The sequence below is a fragment of the Pygoscelis adeliae genome, unplaced genomic scaffold (genome assembly GCF_000699105.1).
Source record: "Pygoscelis adeliae isolate BGI_AS28 unplaced genomic scaffold, ASM69910v1 Scaffold10, whole genome shotgun sequence".
NCBI classification, from domain to species: Eukaryota; Metazoa; Chordata; class Aves; order Sphenisciformes; family Spheniscidae; genus Pygoscelis; species Pygoscelis adeliae.
In genome coordinates this window covers 3,043,668-3,060,015 of record NW_008824053.1, presented here as the reverse complement: position 1 = coordinate 3,060,015, position 16,348 = coordinate 3,043,668, and the positions used below count along the sequence as shown (strand labels likewise).

The following is a 16,348-nucleotide window of genomic DNA, read 5'->3' as shown; positions in this document are numbered from 1 at the left end:
GAAGAAGCCTATAAGCTGGGGGAGCTCAGTGGCTTTTGTAGGTTTCTTTTGTACTTCCCCTCAGTCCTGCTGTGTTCTTAGAACATATTTCCTTGATTGGGGAGGTTGTTGGCTATTCTAATTCCTCATTATTTTGGCATTGATATACATTGAAAAGTTGGTTTTATGAGGATACATTGGTTGACTTGTGTTCTTGTTTTTTTTCTTTTTTTACAGCATTGTCACTGATGTTGCAGTTGGTGTGAAGGTAGGATGTACGCTTAGCAAATAAGGGGGCAAATTGTTGATACAAAATGAACTACTTTAAGCATCAGTAATTGCAAGTTGTAAGATTTTAACTAGTCATTGTCAGCTGATATTTAGTCAGCAGTATATGCTTTATTAACCAAAAATCCCTGGAGGTAAATTGGAGGCTCTACACAAAAGACTTTTCTAGGCACTGAACTGTAAACAGTGGTTCTAGATTAATGTAGTGGTGTCAGCTTCTTACTTTAAAGCTTAATTTTGCAGATTTTTTTCAAAACAACACTTTCTCATTGTTGCATGGTGACAGTAAAAGACACGTTTTCTTTTCTCCCCCGCCCCGCTCCTTTTTTCAAAACAGTTACCACTGAAGTTAAAAAAGAAGTGACTGTCTGTAATAGGACACAAAAACATGGGAGATAGAATTTGTTATGTAGACAGAGAAGTGGGTGTTCGCTTTGCTTTAGTTTTTATTTCTCAAGTTCAGTTATGAATTTATAATTTGTTATAACAAGGAAAGAGCTTCCAAATGGTTGTTAATTTACTATTTATTTCACTTTCGTGTTCAAATCTGTTGCAGGAATTAGATCAGTCCTTCGTAGAAGCAGACTGAGAAATAATGAGAATGCAAAGATATATGGGACACGGGAACTTTAGGTTATGTTAATGAATGCATGCAAGCAATTCTATTTCAGTGGTAGAAACGTAGAAGTTTTCTATTGTATACAGTTAAGTCTCCATTTTGTCCAGGGACTTTGTAGCTATACTACGTAGCTGCCTTTTCACCTGAAGCTGATCTATGTTAACTGCTTGGTAAGCCAGGTTTTGTCTAGTAAAGCTCTTTGGCTCAGATTCAGTATTGGGCCCGCTGGATTTGGACTAGTTCTTATATAGATAAGAACTAGCTGCCAGCCTGTAGATACAGCAGCTATTTTGTCAGATCTACCTGTATTATGTTTCTGAGCAAGCTTGCTTCTAGGAGGAGCTATAAGAAGTCAGTTATATAGGTTCTGGACCCATCTGGCTCCACATGTTTTGCAGTATTGGATACAAGCTTAAAACCATTCTCTGAATCAAGAGGAAAGTGTAGTTATTAAAGTACTTCTGTGGGAGCTAATCCCGGTCAGAAGTACGAACTGGCATGATTGTTTCTCTGTTGCCTGGGAGGAAAAAGTGTTAATTGACTAAAACTTTAGGAACGTATTTAATAGTTTGGAGGAATACTTAAGGAAGTTCAAGTCTTTTGGAAGTAAACTGCCCCACGTGAGTAGCTTTGGGGCAGAACAATTTATAAATTGCCCTTAATCACGTCTACTGAAGAAGCAATTTCAGGAAGACCATGTGTTGCTTGAACCTTAAATTCTGACATTCTCACTTCAGGAGAAGTAAATGGATTCAGTATCCCTTTCATTCTTAACTATGAGTGACTGAGAATCTTAGGAGAATTTGAGCGTTCATGAAATATGTTGTAAGTATGTAGTACGATTTTGGAACCATATTTTCAGATACTAGCCAGACAATGAAATAAAAGACACTTCAGATGACATAACTGCTTCTTTCTGTTGATTGTAGAAGTTATATTATGAATATAATTTAAAGAAACGAGGCAAGACAGGTCTATCGGAGGTAGTGATCAAAATAAATACAAGGAAAGGCACAGAAGTGTCAAAAAGGTGTGTTCTTTGCCGTGTAAAAATGGACTTACTCTCTGGATTTTAAAAGGAAACAATCCGTTTGTGCACGGAAGTAGTGGGAATAAATAAAAAGGATGATGGTTTTCTGAAGAAAGCTGTTAAATATGGGAGGAGTAAACTGGATTGTATTCTGGAGCTTCTGTAATTATCTCAAGATACTAATAAGAATGGAAAATGGAACTTCTCGCTAGTTGATATATGCAGTTTGGGTAGCAGTCTAATGCTAGCATCAGTCATGTTTTCTGGAAGGCCATGTGAAACATTTGTCCTTTATGTTCTCTGGTGACTGTTCATTGCTCTTGATGAACTGATGTTTTAAAGTTGAGGAGTGCTTTACCTCTAGGTGGTATATAAACAACGGGGAACGTTCATCTTGCCTTTCCTTGGCTGTTAACTTTTCTCTGAAGTGCTTGGGAATGTGTAGGGAGCAAGTTTTGAGTCCAAGGAGTTGCATCAGCAGTTTTAATGCTCTTTTGACACTGCTTTTATTGTGACTGGATAGCCGTGGGAATTGGGCAGGGATTTACCTGTGTGAAAACAACTTATCCAGGATATTTATTTGACCTGATGCTTTCTTAATATTTTGCACCTACTGTATATACGCTGATCAGTTATACAGCATGTTTGTGATACGTTCAATTATACCTGGAGAAAGGGATTGTGACATACGGCCGGGATTGTGACGTATGACCCTTCTGTTTGGACAATTTGCTTTATTTTATCATCATCAGTCATGTTGATACAAATTTGAAAATTATATTAACTATTGTCTGGCTGGTTTATCTCTTCGACAGAAAAGTGAATGTTAGTTATATTGTTTAAACCCATTTGTAAAGGAGTAATAGTAGAAGTTAACTACTGTAGTCTGGGAATTGTCTCTGAATTAAGAAAGGGCATTTGAGCTTTGGGGACTGCATGTGGGCAAGGCAAGTATAAAGTAAAAGGCATACTTGTTTATAATGTTTTATTAACAGTTTTATAGTCTCAGAGTTACCTGCCAGTAAGACTGCTAAATTTGAAGCTATTACCATGTATTGGTGCTGTATGCTTTGATTTGATTTAAAACATTTTTGTTCATCAAACTGTCGAATGTTCAATCTTGATTTTATTTATGTGTTGAGTCACCAGAAATTAACACCAAAAGCTGAGGAAAATATAAAACTCTAATATAAAACGGAGGTGGAAAAAATGACAAATACTATTTGAAAACTTGGTTTACGCAGAGTAAATGCAGGGATTTGCGCAACTCAAAATATGCAGTGGGAGCACGCTGCCCAGCTAAAATCTGTGAGAGGAGCAGTGTGCTTTAATTTCTGAAAGCATTAGAACATCTCAAAACCCAGTCATCTTGTAAGTACGTATGAAATAATTCATACTTGATTTGGTCTATAATACCTTGTTTTGCTTACCTAGAATTCATGGAGGCAAGGAAATGTCACTCTGCACACAGTTCACCCCTTATGTTACAATTTACAAAATAATATGAAAAGAATGAGCTTTAACTCTGTGTCTGATGTTACTTTGTGAACTCCCGTTGTATATAAGCAGTTTGTGTAAAGTATTTTTGAGTAGAACAGAGCTAAGGATTCCGGTAATGATAGTATATTACATAGTTCATGAATTTTTTTAAATTTTCGGTTTCTTGAAGAAATTCTATGCATTTTAAATTTATAGATTTCTTCATGCATAGTTTTAAAAATTGCCATATTATATAAAATGTTTGCTTTTTTGTTTTAAAAAGGTACATCTCAGTTGCTCTGTTTTTATTACATGAGGTCCTTAGTCACTGAAAATGAAATGGCCTGCTAGTTAGCTTCTAGTCGCAAACTTCTCATTGCTCACTGGCTATATAGGTTTGAGTATCATAATCTAATAACTGTAGTTTGAATCGCTGTCTTGTGTTCTCTTTACAGTTGTGATGCTTTAATCTGGATAAGTAAACTGATTTGGCACTTGAAGTGTTAGAGCCTTTTTCAACTGTTGAAGTGAATGTATGAAGTAGCTAATGTATCTTTTCTCTGGAGTAATTAGAAGAGTCTTCGGAGGGGTATAAAATGTGATGTAAAGAATATACATCACACAGGTGCAGGGAATAACTTAGGTGAACTTTTGGTGCATATTGAAGATGAGAGTTCTCTTACTGTATTTCAGTGTGTGCCACTTCAGTCTAGTGTATCATCTTTCTCCTGGATGGCATGCATAGCTGTGCAGTAAATGGGGCCCGAATAATTGAGTGACTGATTTTGTGTACGTGCCTTGCACATTTCAGAATGGCTGAGGTGTACTTCTACCTGACAGGAGAAAAGAAGCAGTCATTCCTTCATGGATGGAATATTTGGTACATACCATTTGGTAATTTGTGATGTTGACACTGCTTTGGGCTACGCTGGCTAAAAACTGAGCTTCAGCTGCCAAGTGCCGACAGCCCCAGTTATGCCTAGGGGGGAAAACTCGTATATTCCTGTAAACGTAGTTTTGTAATGTTTAAAGATGTGGGAACGGCCTTTTCCCCCAAAAGTCAGGGCATCAGCCTTTGCAGTATGCTTAAGAAAAGAAGGAATTCTTGGTGTGTTTTTAGTTGGTCAGGTAGAAGATGCTAAGAAGCACTGTCCTAGTACCTTCTAATAGTTTCCCAAACAGTGATGTGTCGCAAAGTCCCCCTTTTTTCTGGTCGCTGAAATTTAACATGGGGGAATATAATAGTATGGGGGAAGGGCAGTAGCTAAAATTGGAAGAGATACGAGCTCATGGAGAAAAGGAAGAGAGCATAAAGTAGCATTGTCTGTAAGTAAGTACTCTTGAAGCATTGTGCACTTTTTTTTTTTTAACTCAAGTTCTGAGGGGTAATCGCTTCTCTTAAAAAATTACAGAACACTGACCCCTTTTTTGCTAGTAATAACTGAGACTTTCCTTGTGGTGGAAACAGATTTTGTGGATATATTGTGACTTTTTATTTGACCTGTACACTGTATAATGCAAATATGTGTAGAAAAAAGTCAGTTAGAAATTCTAGCAAGTTTTCAGAAGATAAGTTTAGTCTAAACTTAAGAAATGAGAAAACGCATTTAAATAGCTTTTTCCTTTCAGTTTCTTCTTCTTTTTTTCCAAAATCTATGTTGTCTTCACTGTCATCATTCTAGATACTTAAATAAAAGGGAGGGAGCGGTAGGATAAAAAAAAAGTTTGACTCATTCATACAGACACATGCCATGTGATGGTCTGTTTTATTGTATTTAAAATATCAGAATGATAGTTTTGAGCTATCTTTGCATGTCTCGTATAATTACTAGTAGATTGCTAGTAGATTAGACAAAGAGTCTAAGGGCAGTGATACGAGAAAAACGGGTTGTTTGTGAATTGGAGGAACTGTTTTAATTTTGTGTTAGCTAGGATAATGTTTTTAAATCAGCTTTTGTGTTCAATAATACTTAGTCGTAGCAACAGTAGACAGCAGAAAATGTGCAGAACATTCTAGCAGTGAAGTAAGAATGAAGTGTGACCATGTTCAGAAGTTTAGAACTGGCATCTGGATTGGCCTTTTCAGCAGTGGTACGGGGAACATGTCCTTGGTGACAAAAAATAACTTCTTACAATGAAAAACATCTGCTCTCTTTTTAACAGTAACTTCTGTAAATTGACCCTGTTTGAAATGACTTTCATATTTATTCCCGGAACAGTCTACTCCAATTCTTTCTTCTTTGTAACTTTGGTTTCTTTCCTTAATGCTCATTCTGCCACCATACTATCTGTGGAAAAATAAGGACAGCTGAAAATGGAGGAAAGGAAAAATATTGAAAGGTAGTGCTCTGTCACAAGTATGCATCAATGCAAGGAAGACTTAGTATACCTATTTGATATGTTTTGATGTCTGTCACTAATTGGAAATCACCTATTTTTCATTTGTAACAGAACACCTATATCTGCATCTTAATTGAGGGGGTTGTAGGAAGAGAAATGTGATCACCTGCACCATCTGAAAAATATGAGCCAATACCAGCATGAAAATACCCTTCCCATTTCTTAGAGCTTTGGGCCATGTTTTCACAAGCAAATCAAGCTGCATTCCAGTTTTCTCTGTCACTAATACTTGTGCAACAAATGTTTGGGTAGCCAGTTCACAAACCTCTCTTGGGAACTTAACCAGGATAAAGCTAAGCTGACACAACAGTGAGTTGCATCTTTTTAGTCAGATTTGTACAAAAGCGTGTGGTTGCATAAATGCTTGTAGCAATATAGAATTGGGGAGGACAGAATAGGAACAAGTTGCTGGGGCCAGGGAGAAGGTGGTAGTGCTCTGTCAGGTGGTAGTTGGTTCAAATGAGGTTGTGGTTTCACAAGCTGTTGATGGGACGGTTTGATTTAGGGGCTTGGGTGTTTTTTATCGCTGCAAGTACATATAGCTGTTTTTAGCTTTTCCTAAAATCAGTTTTTCTATGAACGTGTAACATGAGTATCGAGTTATAGACAAAATAGCACTAGTGCTTTTAGTTTATTATTGCCAAATAGCAGAGAATCAAGTAGAAAATACCTTCCTCGTGGATCTTGAGATGTAGAAACTGCTGCTGAAGGACCAAACCTGGACATACGGGTGCCATCATTCCCTAACCAGAAAGCGAAGAACACATCTAGGTGGTAGCTCACCTATTCTAATTTACTACCCGTTATGTGCAGCAGCTTCAGAATAACACTTTCTTTCCTGGTAAAAGTGGAATAGAAAGTCTGAAATGCTGGAATAAATTCTCTTGTTTGTGTACTTCTTGCCTGCAGTCTTTCATTACAATTGAAAGTTTGAAGGTTTCCAAATGAGCCTGGGTGGCATGGTTTAAGTGGAGATTTGATTCTTTACTCTTCAGCTTTCTGGTTTAATAGTCCATCTTGCTCTTCAGATGCTTTGAGAAATTTGGCTCTTTTCCTCATTGTATTTTGAGAACCTTGAGGCTTTTCAGAGGAATGAAGACTTGTCTCCTTTCAGTCTTAAAGACTTTTCAGATTCCCTTGATCACGCTCTCTCAATTTCTACAAACTTTGTGTGTTTTCATACATGAGGTACATGGCATATACGTACATGGCATACGTGTATAATTGCAAGAAAAAAGAAGAAAAGCTTAATTTTCTCCTAGATCCTTCCTTACTGAAAAAATATGAGTGTAAAAATGGTGAAGTTAGTTGTTAGGATATATAAACAATATATGGTTGGCTGAGGACAGCATGAAAAAGACTAGAAGTGGGGAAAAAAGAGAATACAGAGAATAACTATGGAAAGGTGGTCATATTGTGTCCAGTTAACTTCATACTGGATTAAAAGCAAGTGATGTTATAAGTGAGTTATTAAGCACCCATGGAGTTCACGGCCTTATTTGATAAGACTTCCTGCTAATATAGTTAAGTAGTGTAGTCTTTAGAAAAAAAAAAAATCAAGTAGATGTGCTCCTTGTATTTAAGGTTCTGATGAAGTGATGATGAGCTTATAGTTTAAACTGTATGCTTTGTAAAATACCTATGAACCTGCATGGAATTTCTTTTGGATTGTATCTTTGGCCTTGGCTTGTCCTGTCCTGAATGAGGCTTCGGTGATGCTGTACGTATGAGAGGTGTGACAGTCTATTCATTAGGTAATTTGGATTATGTGTTTTGACAGTAGTGCATCTAGTCAGAGCATAAGGCAGATCAGTGTTTCTTCTTCACTAAAGAGTGTGTGAGGGTGTATTTATGCAGTGTTTCATTAAAAATTTCACCTGTTAAAAGTGAAGCATTCATCAAATTCTGATCCATTGCACGTAAAATCCATTGCACAGTTTATAAATGCTGTGTTTGGGGGTTTACAGTGGGTTGTCCTGTTGTTTCCAACATCCAGTCCGCAAAGTTAATTCAGACATTGAATATTGAAGCAGTGTGTTTACAAGTGTGTTATCTGTTAGAGGGGAATGTTTAATGTCTGGGTTGGAATTCTCCTATGCTTTTATTCCTCTCCCATACCATCAGGTTTCTGGCTTTTTCTTTTAAATTGTTCCCAGATGTTGTTAGAAATGAAGTGTTTTACAATGCCGTTAGATTTCTTTGAATCATGAGATCTGTCTCCTGGCTTGTCATACCCCTTGGGAAATTCATGCCTGTAGGCTGAGAATGACTGTGGTAAATGCGCAGTGCAGCTAAAGTTCTCCTTCTCTCTTTCATCTGGGAGAGGGAGGGGGGAGAGGGGAAAGAAGGGGGGGCAAAAGCATCCTGTTCTTGAGAGAGGTTTGTAATATCAGTGCTTTTGAATACCACAAATGAGAGGATTTATCAGAAAATGTATTTTTCAATATCTTTGAGTGTATTCTTTATCTTTTCTGGTGGGAATTTAAGAAATTATTTTAGATGAGGCTGTTGACTTTTTTAAAAAAGTGCAGTTTTGTCACTTGTTTACTGTTTCTAGTAGTATTGGTTTAGTGTTCTTGTCGTATTGTAGTGCTTCTAAAAAGCCTTCTGTAATACACTCCGTTATGTTAGGTTCAGCCATAACTTCTGATCAGATCCTCCATAGCCCTGAATAATTGGGAAAAGAGCTGATAATGTTTCTCTTTCATAAGCATCAAAGGACTTTTTGACAATTGTTTAAAAGACTAAACCTCTTTGGTAAGTCTCAAGCCAAAGTTGTTAGTCTTTGGGTTGTTTTTTTTAACCTTGGATGTAATAAAATCTGGGGAATGTTTGAAATATTTAAAGCCCTATCTGGAATGTGAGGAAAATAGTTGGCAAAGACCTCTAAATAGTATAGTTTTGATTAGCCTGGAAGGATGGTATGACTGTAATGACTTCCTGAAATTACATAGCTACTTAATATAACCTGTGATAGCATGAAGCTTTATAGTAGTCTGTTACGGGGGGGGGAATCTGAAATCCTGCTACATAAATCCAGCTTGTGTAGTGAGGGATTCTGAGTTTAGCTGTGAGCTTTATAGTAGTCTGTTACGGGGGGGGGAATCTGAAATCCTGCTACATAAATCCAGCTTGTGTAGTGAGGGATTCTGAGTTTAGCTGTGACTGTTAAATCAAGGAGCTAGGAGATTAATTTGCCAAGCTAGGGGCTTTTTCTTTCTCTTTGTATAATTGATTTCATAAATTGTAGAAGAGACAGAGTATATACAATAACTGTATTTACTTGTAGAAATTAACTGAAATATTGAAGCGGTATCTCCAATTTACAATATATGAAATAATTTTTGTATGTATAATTTTTAAGTTTCTCTGAAATACCTATTCAAAGTCTGAGTTGGTATATTCTTCATCTTTTTCTGAAAGTGATCCTACATGTCAGTTTTACGTAATTCCGTTGGTTGAAGCCATACGCTAACACGCTGTTTTCACACCACGGATGGAAATGCTCTCATGGGCGCAAGGGTGTGATACCATGGGCTTCATTGAAAGGGCAGTATTGACTTTGCAACAAATTTAAGGTTCGCTCACTGCAAGAAGTTAGTTTGGCAATTCCCTTGGTTTTTTTTGTGTAATAGTATTTTGGCAGATGCTGGTTTCATGAAGAAATGTTCTAGATAGCTCTGATGGGAATAGTGGCTTAGCTTTTATGGAAGATTAATATAGATTAATGTTCTTGACATTGGTAGGAATAGAAATATGGCATTGAAAACTTGTGCTGTGGAGGACTAGCTGTCGGAAGATGACCTATTAATAGTATAATAGCAGTTTGTACTTCTTATTTTGTCCTTTGTAATCTCCTTCCGTCATGCTAAAATGGATATTCAATTAGTCTCTACCATGTTGCTATTATGGGAACTTCCTTTGCAGCCTATGATGAAATAAAATCATTGTGGTGTTTGTTTGTTATTTTAACTTAGATTTGGACATTTCTGTGACTTGTGTGTTTCATCTTCAGTCTTGTTATACAATCTCAAACTTGCTTTGATTCTTTAGAACACAGCAGTTTGCACAGATGGGGAAGAGTGTTAAGTGAACGTTGCTCTTGGATCTTCCATTCTTCACTGAATCTGATTCACTATGTTCTTCAAAGATCTGAGTTCAGTTTCCTTATCTCTGAAACACTCGATAGAATTTACCTAAATTAGTTTAAAGGTTTCTTTGCTTTGCATGATTTGACTAGCAGAACTGGCGTGCTTGAGAATAAGACTAGCGAATGTTCAAGAAGCTTGGGAAATGAGTTACGATTCTGAAATTTGTGTGTGAGATAGCGGAGTGATGAAGAGCTTTGCCTTTGGAGCAAGATGCCAGTCCTTTTTGGCTTAGCACCCTCTGAAAGAAGATGCACATAAAACCAAAGCCAAGCACCCCAAACCACAAATTGAATAAAGTCTTACCTCTGCTGAATAAATGTAAGTAAAATAAGTATTTATGTCTATGCTGTAATTCAGGAGGAGGTGCTTGTGTCACATAGTAGTGCCAGTCTAAGAGTACGCCTTGGCTTACTTGAAATGCTTATATTAAATTGCTTTACTAGACAACTGTCATCTTAACCCTTTTGAAGTAATCGGCAATTACCAGGCAGATACTGCTTCTGATTTTGTAATTTAACCGCTCTGTGTCCAAGTACATCATGTGTCTTCTGCTGCATAGCTGGTTTTAAAGTTACATACCGAATGAAGTGCAGAGGTGTCTAGGCCGCTTAAGAACCCGTAAGGAAAAATAACCATGTATTTCTAATATGATGATTACTTACACGGTAAGAGATATCTTTGTCTTTTACCAAAAGCTTGGCAAGTATGTATGGGAGCGAGTTAGCAGAGGTTTGCTAGATGTTTGTGATTTCATGGTGAACTGGAAGAACATTCCACACGAACCTGTACATCTGTGAATCAGACTTGTGAACACTGATTTATGAGAAGAAACAAATGTAGAATTTATGATACATGCCAATATAAGGAATTCACATTTACTTGTTCTTCTGAAGCAAAACTGCTAAAACTTTTTCAAGTGTAATGACAAAATCTTGTGATTGACTCTGAATGTATTCATGAAATGCAAAATGATATGTTTCAAAATGAAGAGAAAACTCTTTTAACTGTTCATGAAACACAAATACAGTAACTGAATATCCACTCTATTGAGTAATTTGTGCTCCTTTTGGATTTTTCTGCTGTGGATTAAGAAATTAACAGCTTTTTGAAAGCCTGATTTACTAGGAACCAGAAGTTTATGTAATCACTCTTGCATTCTGCTAGTCAGCAGTTGCTGATGTAAGTAACTTTTTGAAGCTGAAGAGAACTCAAATTTGAGATATTTCAGAATTGTAAAGTTCCTGCAGGTTTTGGGAAGAGCATTCATTTGGTACTGGGGATGCTTCAGCTGTTTACATAGTAACTGCTGTACTGTTGCAAATTAATGCCTGGCATATTAAGGAAAAAAAAAAAAACCTGCTGCTGAATTATCTTATATGATATCTTATATTATATGTCTTGACTACGAACTGATTCAGTCTCTGCTGCTACTTCTGCCTCTTCATTTGAGCTGTCCAGGCTACAGCCAAGGGCTTCCAAGCAAGGCTAGGTGGATAGCTGCGAGCAGAAATAACTGCAGTTACGACTGAGTGAGCTAATACTGCTAGTAGTCTTGAACTTTGCAATATTCTACCCCTGTAAATGTTATGTTAGAAAAATAGAACATTAAGGAGAAAGAAGAACTTACACTGAGTGCCTGGGTTAGTGTGTTATATTTACACTAGAAAGCAATGTGGTTTGAATAACGGAGACTTGCCATAACTTCTCTAACTTGTTTCTCAGTTTTGTCCAGCTAAATTTTTCCTTAGTTATATCTGATTAGAGATCTGTTCTTACATTGAGAAGGACAAGACCTAGTCCTTCTCATGGTCCTACCTAACCTTGGTGTTAGGCATTACTCAATTTTAAAGGAAATCTGTTGTTGAATTGATAGGCACAGCTTTGTTGGTTGCTATGTACCCTTAAGAGCTTAGAGTATTCAATAAACTGTATATAAAGATTCTTCAGTGCTGATGTTGAAAATGAAGTAAACTTTAATGGCTCTGTGTATGCATACATATGTATACTATTTTTAAGAGCTTCTGGATTTCAGGTCTGGATTAAACAAACTTTAACATACTGTTCTGTGTATGGACGCACATACAGTGCACTATGATAAAGTTGTAAAGGTTTGATTTTATGCATCTTGCAACCGTGCTGCCTAGAAAGGTGATATCCTCAGGGTAATTTAGTATGCAGTACTGAGGTGCCCTGTAAAACGTATTCACTAACTGTTCTTGAGATGCTATTGTAGTGTCCACAACAGAATTAAAACCACATATTTTTATAAAGGTGGGTAGTAACTGTTTTCTTTCCTCATTTCCATTTTAGCAGTGACCTGGATTAGTGTTAAGGGTGCTGGGGAAATACTTTTGAAGTGGGGAAAGAACCAATAAGAAATTAAAGATAATCTTCAAAGGATGTCAGGTGTATTCCCTTTTAAATTTCTTTTTTTTAATGAAAGATCACCTAAATATTTTGGGGGCTTTTTGAAAGATGAAGTCTTGAGGGATGGAGGGGGTTGGGGGGTAAAAGAAAAAAGAAAAAAAAAAAAGGTGTGAAAAGAAGCAAAAGCCTCTTCAGCTATCTCAAATGCCCATCTTGCAAATAATTTGAGAGGAAAAGCTTATCTTGTACGTTTTCAATATAAGCCCTCCTCTGATTTTTGCAGCCCACTTTCGAGTCATTTTCAAAACGACCATTTACTTGATATTTGTCATGTTTTAAGAATTACAGTGAAAATGTAACTCCCTGCCCTAAATGGTGTTTTGCAGGACAAATGGATGTCCCCAAAATGAAAATAGATCATTTTCTATGAAGACAAGTCTTTTTTTTTTTTTTTAAATAGGGGTGTTAGAATTGAGCTAATTTGTATAGATTTCCCTTGTAGTTTCAGCGAGATATAATACTTTAATATATATGTATATTAAAATATTAAAATAAGTTAATTTAAATGTTACTGAAATAGACTAAATATATTTAATTATAATAATATTTTAATTTGAAATGCTGGACAAAATTATTGTTCAGCAGTTCTCATTGTGTCTGGAGGTGGCTACATTTCAGTGGTGGGTGAAACAACTGTGCTTAAGCTGCTCTCATTTCCAAGATTGCCATGTAAATATACTGCTTTACTTAGATTTCCAGTTGTTGCACTTATCTGAAAAGAGGAAGTCTGCCAAATCTGGATAGGTTTGGTTGTGCTTGCTTAAGTTCTTCTAAAGGTTTTCCCTGTCAAACTGACATTTTTAATATCATCTTTAAAAATCACAAAATAGAGGAAAAAAATCTCTTACTGTCTCTTTCTTTTTAGAGAGGATCTGACGAACTTCTTTCAGGCAGTGTACTCAATAGCCCGAACTCTAACATGAGCAGCATGGTAGTTACTGGTAAGTGATGCCCTTTCAAAGGAGAAATCTATCATTTATACTTGGACTCATTTCCTGTTTACAAGGGGAGAACACTGAAACAAGAATCCGCTGTGCTATAGAGGGATAAACTGTTGACATACATTTTTGTATGACATTTGACATACATTAGACTGTAGTGACCTTGTATATACTCACAAACCTTGGGTATCTGATAAGAATAATCCTATAAAACAAGAGGCAACTTTCAGATGTCTGTACACTAAATTGTTGGTGGGTGATGGGAAGAAAAATTACACTTGTATTGTACAGCTGCCTTCAAAGTAAGGAATCACAACTACCAGGCAAAGGTAAACGGCTTAACGACTCCTGTATGACATCAGCTTTTTCAGACATCTGCAAGTCTGGATGTTACAGGGAAGGACACCGTGCCAGTTTCGTAATATAGTATGGATTCAGGAGAACAGAGTTTTGCTCTGTTCTGGTTTAGACTGCTAAAGCAGGAAACTTCCCTCTGCTACTTCAGTCTCAGATCGCAGCAGTAGAATCTCAGAATGTCAGTGCAAAGTGAGTGTGGTTGTTCTTTAGTCAAATCTCTGGTGATGCTGGATAGAAAGGCTTTTCGTGAATTGGCACAAACTAAAAGGCCTTCTATTGCAGTTAATGCTTCTGTATGTTGATCGTGCATTGAGTTCCCGTGGAGGGCTCACTTCAGAGGTCTTGCTTTTTCTTTTTCCTTTTTTTCCCCATGTATTTTTTTCCTTTCCTCAGAGATGTGGAGGAATTGCTTCATGGCATCAGAGTGTTGCTGGGCTTTCCAAATAGTTGCCTGGTTCGCTGCTTTAAAGAGCCTGATCAATTTTTCCATATTTATGTGCTGAGCAGTATAGTCACTGACATTAGTGGCAGACTCTTTCCTTTTAATCTAGTAGTAAAAGATTGGGATTCAGGGTGCAATTTCATGTTATGTTTAGGGCGCTGTGGTGGCAGCTGTTGCCAAAATGGGTAGTTCTGTGCTTTCTTATCTTACATCCTTAGCACAAGCAGAGACACCCCCCCCCAACTCCACATGCTTCTGCTCCACTCTATGTTGGAGTGCTCATACACTTGCAGAATGAGCTAATCCAGCATGAAACCGTACTGCCAAAAAGTGTAGTTTTCCCTTGGAGCAACTTACTGATCAGTCATGTGGCTGCACAATTGCTAGATTAAGTGCAATGCGGGGTGGAGGAGTGTGGCAGCAGAAGAGAGGAGAACCACTTCCATTGGCGGTTCTATAACCAAAGGTGAAGAGGTGATACTTCTTTGGAATAGATCAAAAATGCAGTGCAGTGCATTCATAGCCATTTTAGAACCCCAGAACATTTGTTTATCTCCCCTGCTTTTCTTACTTCCTTCTGGTTCTGAAAGAGGTCCCTCTTCTTGTTTTCGTTTTCTTGATGTCCTGGATATTAGTGCTTCAGCAGTTTGCTTTACTTAAATGAGAAACTAGAATGAAAAGGAGTTTGGGTTGTGTGTGTGTGAGGGTTTGGATTTGGGCAGTGGGAGGGGGAGGGAGAGCACTGTTACTAGGACAAAGTCTTGAATGTTACCAAATTTTCCGTATATTTTCAGAGAAACTTTTAGTTCAGGAAAACTGAGTGCAAGTTAATTTATCAAAGGAAAAAAAATTAAAAACTAAAGAGAAAAAAAATTGAAATAAGTATTATTATAATTTTGAGTTTTCAGAAGAAAAAATACAGAAGCTTGTCTAAGGAGCCTCAAACTTTAAATAGAAATTCTTTTCGCCTTGAAAAGTTCTTAAAATGGAAAAGAGTGCTTTGATTCCATTACGTGGACTTGGGAGTTTGATGTATTTAACAAATACAGATTCTCCTGCCCACCTTTTGTTTCCCCCCTTTTTAAGCTGATCTAGGGTTTGGTGTTTGTGGTTTTTGTTTTTTTTTTTTTTTTTTTCTTCTTTATTGTTACCAAAGAATAAGCATTTGTGAGAGTTTTCAAATGAATTGATTCTTGACATTTTATACAAGTAAGACCTCTTGATGTGTCTCTAGGCATCCAGAACCATAAATGACTTCTCAGAAACGATCTCACTAACAGGCAACAGTGGTCCGAGTAGTGGCCTGGTTCCTGTAGTATCAATTGCCTGTTAAAAAAGTTTTCATATTAATTGAGTAATATATAAAGGAGGTTAGTGGAAAAATAATCCCAAACAAACAAAAAAAACCCAATCTGAATGCAGTACAATAATTCAAGCCATTCTCTGCAGAGGTCAGTGGAAAGGAGGCTAGTTTGGTTTGGGGTTTTTTGTTTGTTTTTAAGCAGTTTCTTGGGACTGCGTTCAAATTTCTCTTCTGCCTGCCTGCCTTTGTTAAATAGCATAAAAAACACTGTAGAATAGGCTAAATCCACAGTCCAGTGTTATTTCTGAATATATCCTCCTGTAGCTGTCGTCTTTATTGTGAGCCTGGAAGTACTCTTTCTAGACTTGCATGGTTTACAAGTTCAGATTGTAGACTCAGAAGTAATTAGATCTGAAACGGAAACCCATATGTTAATTTTTCTCTACCCATCTCCTGAAGCCAAATGAGTTCAAGTATTCTTTGTGTCCGAATTAATGTCCTCCTCTTGCTTCAGTTCTGTTGTTACTTTTCACAGAATCATAGAATCATTTAGGTTGGAAAAGACCTTTAAGATCATTGAGTCCAACTGTTAACCTAGCACTGCCCAGTCCACCACTAAATGGTGTCCCTAAGCGCCTCATCTACACGTCTTTTAAATACCTCCAGGGATGGTGACGCAACCACTTCCCTGGGCAGCCTGTTCTGATGCTTGACAACCCTTTCGGTGAAGAAATGTTTCCTGATATCCAATCTGAACCTCCCCTGGCGCAACTTGAGGCTGTTTCCGCTCGTCCTATTGCTTGTTACTTGAAAGAAGAGACTGACCCCCACCTTGCTACAACCTCCTGTCAGGTAGTTGTAGAGAGCGATGAGGTCTCCCCTGAGCCTCCTTTTCTCCAGGCTAAACAACCCCAGTTCCCTCAGCCGCTCCT

At 37.3% G+C, this 16,348-nt stretch overlaps 1 protein-coding gene across 4 annotated transcripts in view; it reads left to right on the top strand.

The window, feature by feature from the left end:
- The first annotated feature begins 216 nt into the window (after window positions 1–216).
- The window catches only part of PTBP2 (polypyrimidine tract binding protein 2), a 52,967-nt gene continuing 36,835 nt past the window's right edge, over window positions 217–16,348 (top strand). For 3 of the 4 annotated variants that reach the window (XM_009333762.1, XM_009333761.1, XM_009333760.1), the window contains exons 1-2: window positions 219–247; window positions 13,239–13,314. In XM_009333762.1, the coding sequence (XP_009332037.1) occupies window positions 13,293–13,314 (22 nt within the window). In that variant the 5' untranslated portion in view covers window positions 219–247; window positions 13,239–13,292. Of the gene's footprint in view, window positions 248–13,238; window positions 13,315–16,348 lie in introns of all 4 variants that reach the window. The other variant, XM_009333763.1, reaches the window with a different exon arrangement.